At 37.3% G+C, this 12769-nt stretch overlaps 2 protein-coding genes across 4 annotated transcripts in view; both read left to right on the top strand.

The window, feature by feature from the left end:
* The window catches only part of LOC123867808 (tyrosine kinase receptor Cad96Ca), a 74862-nt gene extending 68091 nt beyond the window's left edge, over positions 1-6771 (top strand). For 2 of the 3 annotated variants that reach the window (XM_045910078.1, XM_045910077.1), the window contains exons 7-11: positions 168-319; positions 841-1023; positions 1445-1584; positions 3689-3830; positions 6095-6771. In XM_045910078.1, the coding sequence (XP_045766034.1) occupies positions 168-319; positions 841-1023; positions 1445-1584; positions 3689-3830; positions 6095-6319 (842 nt within the window). In that variant the 3' untranslated portion in view covers positions 6320-6771. The remainder of the gene's footprint in view (positions 1-167; positions 320-840; positions 1024-1444; positions 1585-3688; positions 3831-6094) is intronic. The other variant, XM_045910079.1, reaches the window with a different exon arrangement.
* Positions 6772-8819: 2048 nt separating this feature from the next.
* Positions 8820-12705, top strand: LOC123867805. The gene is made up of 2 exons (XM_045910071.1): positions 8820-9842; positions 9968-12705. Exons 1-2 carry the CDS (start codon positions 9532-9534, stop codon positions 12243-12245), a joined length of 2589 nt encoding a protein of 862 aa, XP_045766027.1. The 5' UTR covers positions 8820-9531; the 3' UTR covers positions 12246-12705.
* Positions 12706-12769: the final 64 nt, after the last annotated feature.

Genomic DNA, 12769 nt, shown 5'->3' with positions numbered 1-12769 from the left:
AGTACTATATATGCCTCGACCGGCCGAATGTTTATCTGGCCTCGTGTTATAGACGTCTTCGCCAAGGCTCGGCCATCTAACTCACACTCGACCAGAAAACGCCAACTTCCCGGTCTCGTGCAGTCTATTGATTTTGGTTAAGAATTAAAATTAATCATTTTTTTCAGGTAAAAAAGGAGAGCAAACCGTGGCCGTAAAAACTTTAAAAGAAAACGCTTCAGAAAAGGAGAAAACTGACTTACTCCAAGAGTTGACTGTGATGAAGAATCTAGGCACACATCCTAATGTAGTCCGGCTTATAGGATGCTGTACAGAAAAGGTGTGTTAAAGCCGAAGCAAACGAAATGCAAGACGGTAGTCTTATTGCCTATTTCCGCCAGCAAAATAAGACGTCTATGCCTCATTATATATGCTTCATTATAATATTCAAACTCAAATCTTTTATTCAAAGTTCATTGAAGATTTATTACTTAACATTGTTATTACATAATCAATGACTAGTCAAGCCCAATTTCTACAACCGCACCGCACGCCACCGCGCTGTAAACAATTTTATCCTCACCACCTGGGCGCCTGGTACATTTTGACCACCCCTTATACCAGATTGTATTTTTCATGCACATGCAAACTGTGGCACCGACTCCCTTGGGGTTCTCATTAGATTTCAACATGGAGTTGCAACAAATTCATGAAAAGCCGGCAACGTTTTTGGTTCCTCTGGTGGTGCAATATTCACGGGCGGCGGTAATCACTTAACATCGGGTGGCCCGCCTGCTCGTTTGCTCACTATTTTTATCAAAAATAAAAATCATTCATGTCCTTTTTGCTAATTGTTCACAGGAACCAACCCTGGTGATAATGGAGTTCGTAAGCCTGGGTAAGCTGCAACAGTTCCTCCGCGACTCGCGCGCCGAGCGCCATTACGGGAACACGCACGGGGGCAGCCAGTTCCTCACGTCACGAGACTTGACGCACTTCGCCTTCCAAGTCGCGAGGGGCATGGACTTCCTTAGCTCTAAAGGGGTAATGTGTTTTAACTTTAAAGACAACTCCACATCGAATCAGTTAGTTAACCATCTCTCAGTGGCTGGTTGTATATCTAATTCATCATCATCATCATACACCGGCTCACTACTGAGCAAGGCTCTCCAATAAAGTCTCTCTTGTCAAATTCTACGAGAGTTGATGAGACGTTGAATCTCACACTAAGTACACTGACCTTGCACTCTCTCTCGCTGAAGTGAACGCGCACTGCATGTCCTGTTCAGTGAACCTCACCCATACCTTAGTGTTGGAAGATATTATGATTTTAAAGCCATTTTTGATTCAACATTTTTTGAAGCGAAGCTTCTTATCGGATTACTAGGCACTAAACTGGCAAAAGCAAAACGAACGGAACATCGTGGCACCTCAGCTTTTAATCCGTTAAGCATTTCTTCCACAGATAATCCACAGGGATTTGGCAGCGCGCAACGTGCTCATCACCGAGGAGAGGACGTGCAAAGTGGCAGACTTTGGCTTTGCGAGGGACGTGGCCGACACGCATGTTTACGAACGGAAGAGTGACGGACGACTGCCAATCAGGTAAACATTACCTACCCATCACTACCAATATTTCTTCTTCTTTTGTTAACAGATTCGTGTCTATTGAAAATCTATACTTAATAAATAAAATTGGAGTGTCTGTCTGTAATTTCGAAATAACTACCTCATATTAAGCTCATATGGTTATTTGAACGATACCATAACTGAATCACACGTTTTTAAAATTTTTGTCTGTCTGTCTGTCTGTCTGTCTGTTTGAAAAGGCTAATCTTCGGAACGGCGGGACCGATTTTGACGGGGTTTTCACATACAAGTAGAGGATTGACCAGGGTGTAACATAGGCTACTTTTTTAACCGACTTTCAAAAAGGGAGTTGTGTTTTTCTACCTATGTACACCAAAATCTCCGAGATTTCTGAACCGATTTGCGTCATTTCTTTTTTAATCGATAGAGGAACTTTGCGACATTGTTTCATAAAAAATTTGGATTCCAACTCCTCAATCCTGATGCTGCAGAGGATCTGACCAATCCACGCGGGCGAAGCTGCGGGCATCAGCTAGTATTACAATAAAACTTAAAGCTAGTATTATCTAATTACTACAAATCATGCCCGCGTGGAATGGTGCCAAAAATACTGGCTGCATTTCCACGATGAGCAGCCAGGCTGATCCGTTACTCTAAAAATGAGCCAGCCCTTCTGTCACCCGATGAGGCTATTAATCGCAGCGAAATGTCTCGTAATTTTTTTTTAGCATTAAGACTCCATGGCCCCAGGGTCTCTACGGCAAACGGAACAAAAATGTAATTCTCGATAAGAGAGGCATACCTACTTCTTCTTGTCCTTATCACACGCTAGGTGGGTATGTGGGGTCAGCACAACTTGTCTTCTTCTTCCATTTACTTTTTATATCCGTCAACACATTATCCCTACCAATATCATGAATGCGAAAAGTTTGGTTGTTGGTTTGTCTCTCAAAGTATTTTCTCTATAACCTGAAGTGCAAGTTTTCATGTAAAAAATCCGGATATTTGCCAAAATAGAATGAACATAATAGATTACAATTACTTTAACAATTTATTAAACTTTAAGGAAAATATAAAAAAATTGACTTTATTCTTCGAAGAAGGATTCTCTTTGAAGAAGATTTCTTCCAGTGTTGGGGAAGTTGCGCGGAGAAACTTTCAGCTTTTATAAAATAACGAAGGTTTGGTCCTCGCAGGCTCTCTCTCTAATGTTGAGGCTACCTTGAGGTTAACCTCAATGCCCAACAGCACCATAATTATTGCGATAATCAACGTAAAATCAACGCGTTCGACTAACTGAGTAGCCACACTTGGACGGTTAACGTCTAATACCCAATTCGCCAATTGAATTGGGATCAAGCTCGTCTAACCCCAGACGGCATTGTGAATGCTGGTGTACGTTGATCGTGGCCACCACGGGGAAACGCCGTTGAACATCGCGTTGTTGGCCGTATGTGGCCGGATCATGAACTATAGGCAAACAAATAACATGTCACGTTGTATGCGTAAAGCAAACACGCGTCAAAAGTTCCAACACGTGTCAGATGTGGCACGTGGTGTGGGATCACAGCAATCTGGTGAGGTCGTGTTGTAGACAATGTCAGGTTTATGGCTATATCTCAAGTTATCCTATTCCTAGTTCTCTTCGATAGCTCTTGCGTGAGAGCATGCTATTTCAATACTCATATACGGGCGGAACATATTCAAATCGACATTCACTATATTAATTTATAACAAAACCAATCAATATTTTAAACAAACTAGACATAATATAAGTATAATAATTATGTTATTTATTTAGTCAATAAAGAAATGTATTATGAAATAATGTGTAACTTTTCGTACAAATAAATATATCGCAAAATCAACGAATTTTGCGATATATTTATTTGTACCTATATCTGTTCCAAGTTTATTTACTCACAAAATTGCTTCAAAATTTGCCCAAAATTCAAAGTAGGTATCTCAAAATATTTCAAGGATCCATAACTTCGGAAACAAATATAATAGGTACTCCCAAGTTTAAGACAAGATTAATTAATATCCGGCCAATTTTAAGATCTAGGGCAATATAATAATTAATCAGCGAAATTGTCTCTCTAAAAGTGGATTTTTTCAGATGGATGGCACCCGAATCGCTGTACGATGACATATTCAGCGTCAAGTCAGATATATGGAGCTTCGGTGTTCTCCTCTGGGAGATTGTCACCTTGGGCTCCACGCCGTACCCGGGCTTATCCGCCGGGGATGTAATGAGAAAGGTACATAAATATATAGACTCACCGCTGTATGCTTCAGCACGCGTACCTCTCGAACCCTAATCCTGTTTTCTTGTTTTCCGCACTAGGAAGATACTTTAACTTGGTTATTCATAGAAGTGTTTTCTTACTAATATTCCATTCCATTCTATCAACCTACTACTGGACACTACTGGCGTCTACTGCTGGACATACTTAGGCTTTTCCAAGAGCGCGCCACCAAACACGTTCCTGCGTCTCCTTCCTCATATTATGATAAATACGAAAGGGTCGGTCTGTCTATCTATCTATTTGTCTGATTTAAACCGACTTTGATGAAATTTGGTACAAGATTAGCTTGCATCCCGAGGACGGACATGGGTTACTCTTTGTTACGAAAAATCAAAGAGTCGTCACGGAATTTGACAAAACTAAATCCACTCAAAGTCGCAAGCATCTGTTAGTAAAAATTGAACATTTGCAAATTTTGAAACTTGGCTTTACCAGTGGCAAATTATCGAATGTTTGCACGAGAAAAAAGTTTTTAAGCCGACTTGATGGGAGTCGCCATTTCAAATATGAAATCGCTTCCAAAAACTTATAGCCTTTAGAACGAGCTTATAAATAATATAACACCTGGAAAAGCTATTTAACTTTTCCATGTTTTCCAAGTTTCAAAGAGGATGCGTTCCGTTTGCGATTGCATTAACATTTTCCACCTGATAAGATCTTGCTTATTGGTAGGTAATCCTGTCACATCGTATCTTAAAGAGTAGGTACATTTATATTATACTAGGTGTGTGGGGCTTTTAGAATCTTCTGATTATTATCACACTAATATTATAAAGGCGAAAGTTTGTATGTGTGTGTGTGTGTGTGTGTGTGTGTGTGTGTGTGTGTGTGTGTGTGTGTGTGTGTGTGTGTGTGTGTGTGTGTGTGTGTGTATGTTTGTTACTCCTTCACGCAAAAACTACTTGACGGATTTGGCTGAAATTCAGAATGGAGATAGATAATATCCTGGATTAGCACATAGGCTACTTTTTATCCCGGAAGACGTTCAACAAAGAGTTCCCACGGGATTTCGAAAAACCTAAATCCACGCGGACGAAGTCGCGGGCGTCAGCTAGTTGACAATATTGTTGACGACAGTAGTATTAATTATTAAATTATACGTTCCGAAGTAGTCATAGAATTATTTGTATGGTAGCTTAAGAACTACATCCGACTTCTGTCATCCGATATCTCTCTGGCATCCGTGAGCGGTCCGAGTCCGTGAAAATACGAATATAAAAACTCGGACCGAACTCGGATTTTGCTTACGCACTCCTATCTCTAATCCAAATCCAAGCAATTCAGTGGACATCTTTAACATATCTACGTCATAATTATGTCCGATTTGAATCCGAAGCACATCTGAGATATTCTCACGGATGACGGAGAGAACTCGGTGTTAGAAGTCGGAGCTAGTGCGTAGGCTACCATACAAATAGTTCTATGACTACTTCAGAACGTATTTTCACGGTTTCGGATCAGATGCAGTGCGTAATTGCCCTGACAATATCTCGGATGTGCCTCGGATTTATATCGGAGTAGGTATAACGTAGATTTGTCAAAGATGCCCACTGAAAAGCTTGGATTTGGATCAGAGGTCGGATTAGTGCGTAAGCATGAGCGTAAGGATATAATTATCAGAGTTCGGTTTGAGTTTTTATATTGGTATTTTCACGGACTCAGATTAAATAAAATAAAAAAAAGTCAGTCAGTCAGTCTGATTTTCTTTTTATATAAGATTTTTTTAACCACCGACCCAAAAAGAGGGGTTAAGGAGGGAGGGTAAGTTTGACGTGTGTATCTGTGTATCTGTGTATCTGTCTGTGGCATCGTAGCGCCTAAACGAATGAACCGATTTTAATTTACTTTTTTTTGTTTGAAAGGTGGCTTTAATCGAGAGTGTTCTTAGCTATAATCCAAAAAAATTGGTTCAGACGTTTAAGAGTTATCAGCTCTTTTCTAGTTTTCTTGTATAAAAGAAGGTTAGATAACCGTTAGGTTCATAATATTATGTCAATTGACAAATGTCAAGCTGTCAAGATGGACGTTGCCTTGATACATAATTATTTATTTGAAAATGATGTTTTGGAAAACTCAGATACTTTGGATCGTAGGCGCGGAATAGTCCAAGAAAATCGGTTCAGCCGTTTGAAAGTTATCAGGTCTTTTCTAGTTACTGTAACCTTCACTTGTCGGGGGTATTATAAATTTTTAATTTACACTTGTTATTGTTCCAGGTTCGCGAGGGCCATCGTCTAGAGAAACCCGAACATTGTCGACGGGAGCTCTACAACATCATGTACTACTGCTGGGAGGCAGAACCAACCACGCGGCCGGACTTCAAAGAAGTAGTTAACATGTTAGAACGGCTGCTGTGCACTGAAATGGACTATATCGAACTCGAACGGTTCCCGGACCACTCGTACTACAATGTGCAACACTTGGACGGGGAAAAGTTATAGTTACTAGGGATTTTTAAATATTGTAAATTGTCTACTAATCACACCTAGTGGGTAGACCACTCATATTAGGCGAACGATGACATCAGCCAGAGAGTCGCAGCGAGCCACTGGATTCAGCCACAGGTGGCGCAAGACTTTGGTGTGTGGAAGTCCGTACATGGACATATTATATTCAGCAGTGGACGTCTTTCGGTTGTTGTTGATGATGATGATTTTGCCTAAAAAATAGATAGCCCTATATGGGGAACGAACTATAAATTTTTAATTTGAATACGTGGGAACTGGACATCTGCTTGGGTGTAGTAAACTAAAGAATACATAGAGGTGTTCGTCGTGTAATCCATACTAATATTATAAATGCGAAAGTATGTCTGTCTTTCTGTCTGTCTGCTACCTTTTCACGGCCCAACAGTTTAACCGATTTTGACGAAATTTGGTACAGAGTTAGCTTATATCCCGGAGATGGACATGGGCTTATTTATCCCGGAAAATCAAAGAGTTCCCACGGGATTCCTAAATAGCCATCCGCTTAACCAATTTGCATGAAAGGAACCGAGGTAGCTTGCGTCCCTGCAATTGACATATCAAATATTTCCCATGGGATCTTCAAAAGACGAAGATGCAGGCATCCTCTAGTACAAGATAAAGTTGAAAACTAAAACCCGACTGCGATCGTCTTCATAAACACTGAAATATTATAGTAAAATTATTTTTCTGTGGCTTGGTATATTTTAATGTTGTAGTACATTTATATTTATTAACTCAGAATTTTCTCCTCTTTCATTTGACACCCCACTCGATACAATAGCCAAAAAAAAATTTGGAGACCCCACTTTTTTTCATGTAACATCCGTTAGGTCAATTTTTTTTCGTATAAAATGTAGCCTATGTCACCCGGACCTTTACGACAAATCGATTGACACCTCATTCATCAAAATTGGCCCAGTAGTTTAGGCGCTACGGTGGAATACACAGAATCTGGATACAAACATACACACACACATACATACATACATACATACATAGACCGCTAGAATTATAACCCTTCCTTTTGGATTTGCCGCAGTCGGGTGAAAATAAGAAGAATGTTAAAGAGTTATTTCATTGTTAACTGATACTTTTAAAATGAATCACGTCAAATCGAGTCATGCCATGAGCACATCTACTGTTTTTCTTTCCCTATTTTCTTTCCAAATCTGTTTTATTCACTCTAAAGAATGCTCGGATCAGTCCAAAAGGTCCAGACGAATGGTCTTCCTTTCGTCTGTCGTCGTCGAAAAGGACCTTTCGTGATGGGTCTTACCTACTTACTGAAATAAAATGATTTTCTGGAACCTTTTTTTGATTTAAAATTAAGTCCATATTTAATATTACAATGTTTCCACAAAGTAGGCATGATGACGCATGTATTTAAACAATAAAATTAATAGGTATGCACACATTTTCTTTAATACTTATTATTTTCATCACGCCAAAAAATATGTGTTGTATAAGTACTTATAAAATAGGTAAGTTTGTATAAAATAACAGTAGTTAATTTATATTATCAAACCTTTGTGATTTGCTAAATAGGTATTAATAAAACTAAGTATTCTTTTACGAGAATTATAATGACTATGTTAATACATTAACATTAACTTTGTCTTAATTACTATGAAGTTGATCTTGAAAGCTCCTACTTCAACTTGTATTTACTAAGTCGAAAATAAAAAAGTTCTATTCACACGGCGATACTATTTATGCTTAGTATGAGATTTCACATCTCACATTATATATATATATTTTTTTATAAATAATTATATAAGTTAAAAATTTATTATTTCTTACCGAAGCAAAATAAAAATACCGAAATAAAAACGACAATGTAATATTATGAGATTACTTAGAATATATAAGTTATTTTATGAGAACTAGTTTTTATACCGTAGGCAACTAGTCCATTATGTGCGTTATGATTTTTTTCGTCGACTGTAAACTTTTTATAGTGTAATAGAAGCCGTAGCCAAACCCGGCGCGGCGTCAGAGCAAAAGTGAGTGTAAACAAATAAAAATCGTAAAATAGCGTGCCCCACTGCTATGTATGCCTCCTATTTCCACGTACAGTCCGACAAGGCTCTTTTGGCGCGTGACCAAAATCGGAACTAAAGCCGCCGAGAAGTGTACTTGACTGATAGTTCAGTGTGTCGGCATAAAGCGACAACTGCGTCCGCACTCAAGTGCCAAAAGAGCCTTGTCGGACTGTAATTAAATCCAAGAACCGACGCGGTACCAGCGCGTGGCGGTGCGGCGGGCGCTGCGCCCGGTATGGCCTAGCAGTATAAGTATTCTGTGGGCATGGCTCCGGCTTCATGTACAGGAAGCATTAGAGTGGTTTCAGATCACCATTTTTGCGTGTTTTGAAAAACGCATTTTGGCATCTGAAACCGCTCTTATTTTTCATTAATATCATGTGAACCTTACTTTGTATAATTGTATAAATAAACCATAAATGTAAAAATAGGGTACCGTCGTGACTCGTTACTTCGTCTGTGGTACCGATCTTCGCCTAATTTTAAATAAGTTAAGGTTTCCAATATAAGTTTAAGACAGGCTGCGAATATAAGTACTGAAAACCATAGTATTTTTCAACTATGGCAAGATTCTGCGGATTGTTTGTGGCTAACTTCACATTGTTGGTGACCAGTGCGTTTTTGCCGTGAAGCAAACGACACGTTTTTTTTTGTCTGTGTTTAAACTTTAGTTTTAGCCAATGTTACAGAACAGGTAATGCTAAACTTTTTATTTTATTATCACCTTAATCTAATCCCCTTTCTTATGCCGTTATTATATTCTATCTAATTCACGTTTAGAAGTCGTATTTGAATAAAATGTTATTGAGGGGATAGCGGCGGCCATCTTGTTGCCAAACTTCACCTGCCCCTAGGGCTGTCGCTCTTTTTGTTTCATAATTTATACTACTATACAATATATTTATTTATAAGTGGTATATTTGTTTATAATCGTGTTCTTGAAAACGAAATTTTCAATATCATAATCCCATATAGATTCGCAAGGGCGAAAAATCATTCGAGAGGTTTCATATTATCTGAGATTTTTTTATTCTATATTTATCTATCTTGAGCAAAGCTTGGTTGCCCACGTCCCTTGGTAATGGGTGATATCACCTAGAATCGGATTTTTAATCGAAACAATTGATTACAGAACTACTCATAATGGCAAATAAAAAAGAGAAAGTGAGTAAACGCAAAAAGCGGCCGTACACTGCTAAACATTCAGAAACTATGATAAACTTAGCGGTGGAAGCATTAAAAAAGAAGACAATGTCGTCATACGATGCAGAAAAAGCCTTTGGCATACCTCGCCGAACTTTATTGGACAAGCTGCATAATAAACACCCTAAGAGACCAGGATGCCCAACAAGACTTACCGATCAGGAGGAAGATGAAACAATAAAAGTTTTAATTGCAGCCGCCGATTATGGCAGTCCTTTGACTCTTTTGGATTTGAGAATTGTCGTATACAGGTGATGTTTGAAATATTTTGTATCAAGAGATTTATTGAATTAAGGCATCTACTACATTATTCATTTCTATTAGTATTGGAAAATAATGATAGTTGGGTTGAGAGTAATATATTTTACATTTTCAGATATTTGGAGGGCAATGGACGACTTTCAATTTTTAATAACAAATTACCTGGAAAGAAGTGGGCATACTCTTTTATAAAAAGAAACAAACCTAAATTAACCCACAGAGTGATCCAAAACATAAAAAGGAGCCGAGCAGAAAAAAGTCCCGATGAAATGAGAGATTACTTCACAAATTTAAAATCATCACTAGAAGGCGTCCCTAGTGAAAATATTTTAAATTACGATGAGACAAACTTGACAGATAATCCTGGGGTCCAAAAATGTTTGTTCAGAAGAGGAATTAAGTACCCCGAAAGGGTGTTAAACTATACGAAGGGGGCTATATCTATAATGTTTGCAATAACTGCAGCAGGAGAATGTCTTCCTCCATACGTTGTGTATAAGGCGGAACATTTATATACACAATGGACACTTAATGGACCTAAAGGAACCAGATTCAACCGTTCTAAATCGGGATGGTTTGACAGCCATTTATTCGAAGATTGGTTTGAAAGTATGATTTTACCATGGGCTCAAAATAAACCTGGTAAGAAAGTTTTGATTGGTGATAACCTAGCGTCCCACATAAACGTCAAAATTGTAAAATATTGTGAACAAAATGATATATGTTTCATATTTTTACCCCCAAATTCAACACATTTAACCCAACCCTTGGATGTATGCTATTTTGGTCCCTTAAAAAAACTATGGAGGGAAATTCTATTAAACTACAAAATAAAAAACCCGAGAGAAGCAACAATTCACAAGGGACATTTTCCAAATCTACTCAAACAACTAGTGGAAAAACTTAACGAAAAAAATCATAACATAATCAGTGGATTTAAAAGCACTGGCATTGTGCCATTCAACCCCGACAAAGTAATTAGTAAAATGGCAGGTTCAAACCAACAAACGATGACATATACTATTGACAATGCATTATTAGACTGGCTGAAGGAGACTCGCAGTGCAGATCCTAATAAAAAAGTACGAAACAAGAAATTAGATGTGCCACCGGGCAAATCGGTTACCGAAAAAGATTTTAAAGATTTAACAACTCAACAAAAATTAGTAAAAACAGGAAAAAGAAATAAAAGGCAAAAAGAAAAAAAACTTAAAACTGTGCAGGTAAATTCTGACTCATTGCTGCAGCCATTGCTAATGCAAAAAAATCCTGAAAGCCTCAAAAACTTGTGTATCAGGAGTGTCAATACTTACTTACTTCCATATAAGCAAAATGCTGAGGTATCCTTGTCGCAAGAATCAAATGTTAAATATTTGGGTGAACTTTCAAGGAATGATAAAGAAAATATGCCATTCATTGACATAATCCCAGACTGCCTACTTCAATATAAGCAAAATGCTGAGGCATCCTCGTCGCAAGAATCAAATGTTAAATATTTGGGTGAAATTTCAAGGAATGATAAAGAAAATATGCCATTTATTGACGTAATCCCAGACTGCCTTAAAACAAACCAAACAAAAATTATTATAACCTCTGATGTCATTATCGAAGCTGGGCCGTCTCAGAAAATACTGCAGAATAAGAAAGGAAACAGGAATTTGAAAAAGAAAGGGGTTACAACAATCACACGGTCTGCCTTACACATGAAACTAGTCCCAATTAAAAAGAGACAAAGAGTAGTAGCTGAACAAAGAAAAGTCCTAAAAGAAATAACACAAGAAACAGAAGAAGAGGAAGAAGAAATGACAGATACTGTTGAAAAGGAACCAAATGATGAAATTAAAGAAAGAATAAGTCGAGAAACTACTAAAGCAAAAAAGAAGATGCAAAAGCACACATCTGTGAAACGAAGAAAGAAGAGATCTAGTAGTCAATCTAGCTTAACAACTGACATTGAAATGAAAATAGATGATACGGATGATTCAGAATATGAAACAATGGACGATTTCATCGCGACCTGCCAAAAAGAAGAACAAGAAAACATAGAACCATCAATACACTACGGAATTTCTGACATTGAATACTTCACAGAAAGTGATAATAAATTAAAAACAGACTCCTGGATTTTAGCTCAATTTGTTACAAAAAAGAGTGTGAAGCACTTCGTAGGAAAAGTAATATCAATAAAAAATAACATTCCTGAGGTCAAATTTCTGAGAAAAAAGAAGGAATCGAAAGTTAACCGAGGATCAGTTTTTACTTACCCTACAGTTGATGATATTTGGCCTATGAAGCATTTAGATGATATTATTTTAGTACTGCCTGAGCCAAAAATTTGTCGACGAGGTCAAATCATATTTAATATCGACTTGAGTAATTACAACGTACAATAGTTATTTTACTTATACTATTTTCATGAAAATGAATGCCTCATTATATTATTTTTAGTTCTTATGTCTTTGACTGACCTGATTATTAGTAATTGTTGAGTTTATATTTTAAGAATTGTAAGTCAAATATTGTACCTTGATTCTGTTTTTTTTTTGATAACTGTTTTTTGTTACTATACTATTAAGCTAGAAGCAACTGATTACTAAATATTTGTATTTTTATGTCTATGCTTGACCGAGTCTGATTTAATGTCTAAGAATAATAAATAATACTATTATGAATAAGAATTTGAAGATCATTACGAGGCAAATTTTTTTAACATTCCCTTTGTTTTTGATAACATTTAATCTACCATTTAGCTTCAAAATAAGGATTAAATTATAATATGAGCTTTTATGTCGAACTGACCTAGTTGAGTCTGATTTTATTATTTATTATAAAAAAATGGAAATATTGTTTTTACGACTTTTTTGATTAAATATTTTAGGCGCCTACGATAAAAATATTTAAAATTAAAAAAACCTTT

The sequence above is a fragment of the Maniola jurtina genome, chromosome 8 (assembly GCF_905333055.1).
Source record: "Maniola jurtina chromosome 8, ilManJurt1.1, whole genome shotgun sequence".
Taxonomy (NCBI): domain Eukaryota; kingdom Metazoa; phylum Arthropoda; class Insecta; order Lepidoptera; family Nymphalidae; genus Maniola; species Maniola jurtina.
This window is presented reverse-complemented; position numbering and strand designations above follow the sequence as displayed.

Bases quoted from the DNA above. Each gene is read 5' to 3' on its own strand.
- LOC123867805 (XM_045910071.1), top strand. From the start codon at position 9,532: ATGGCAAATAAAAAAGAGAAAGTGAGTAAACGCAAAAAGCGGCCGTAC. The intron at 9,843-9,967 runs GTGATGTTTGAA...TTACATTTTCAG, and splicing joins TTGAGAATTGTCGTATACAG to ATATTTGGAGGGCAATGGAC.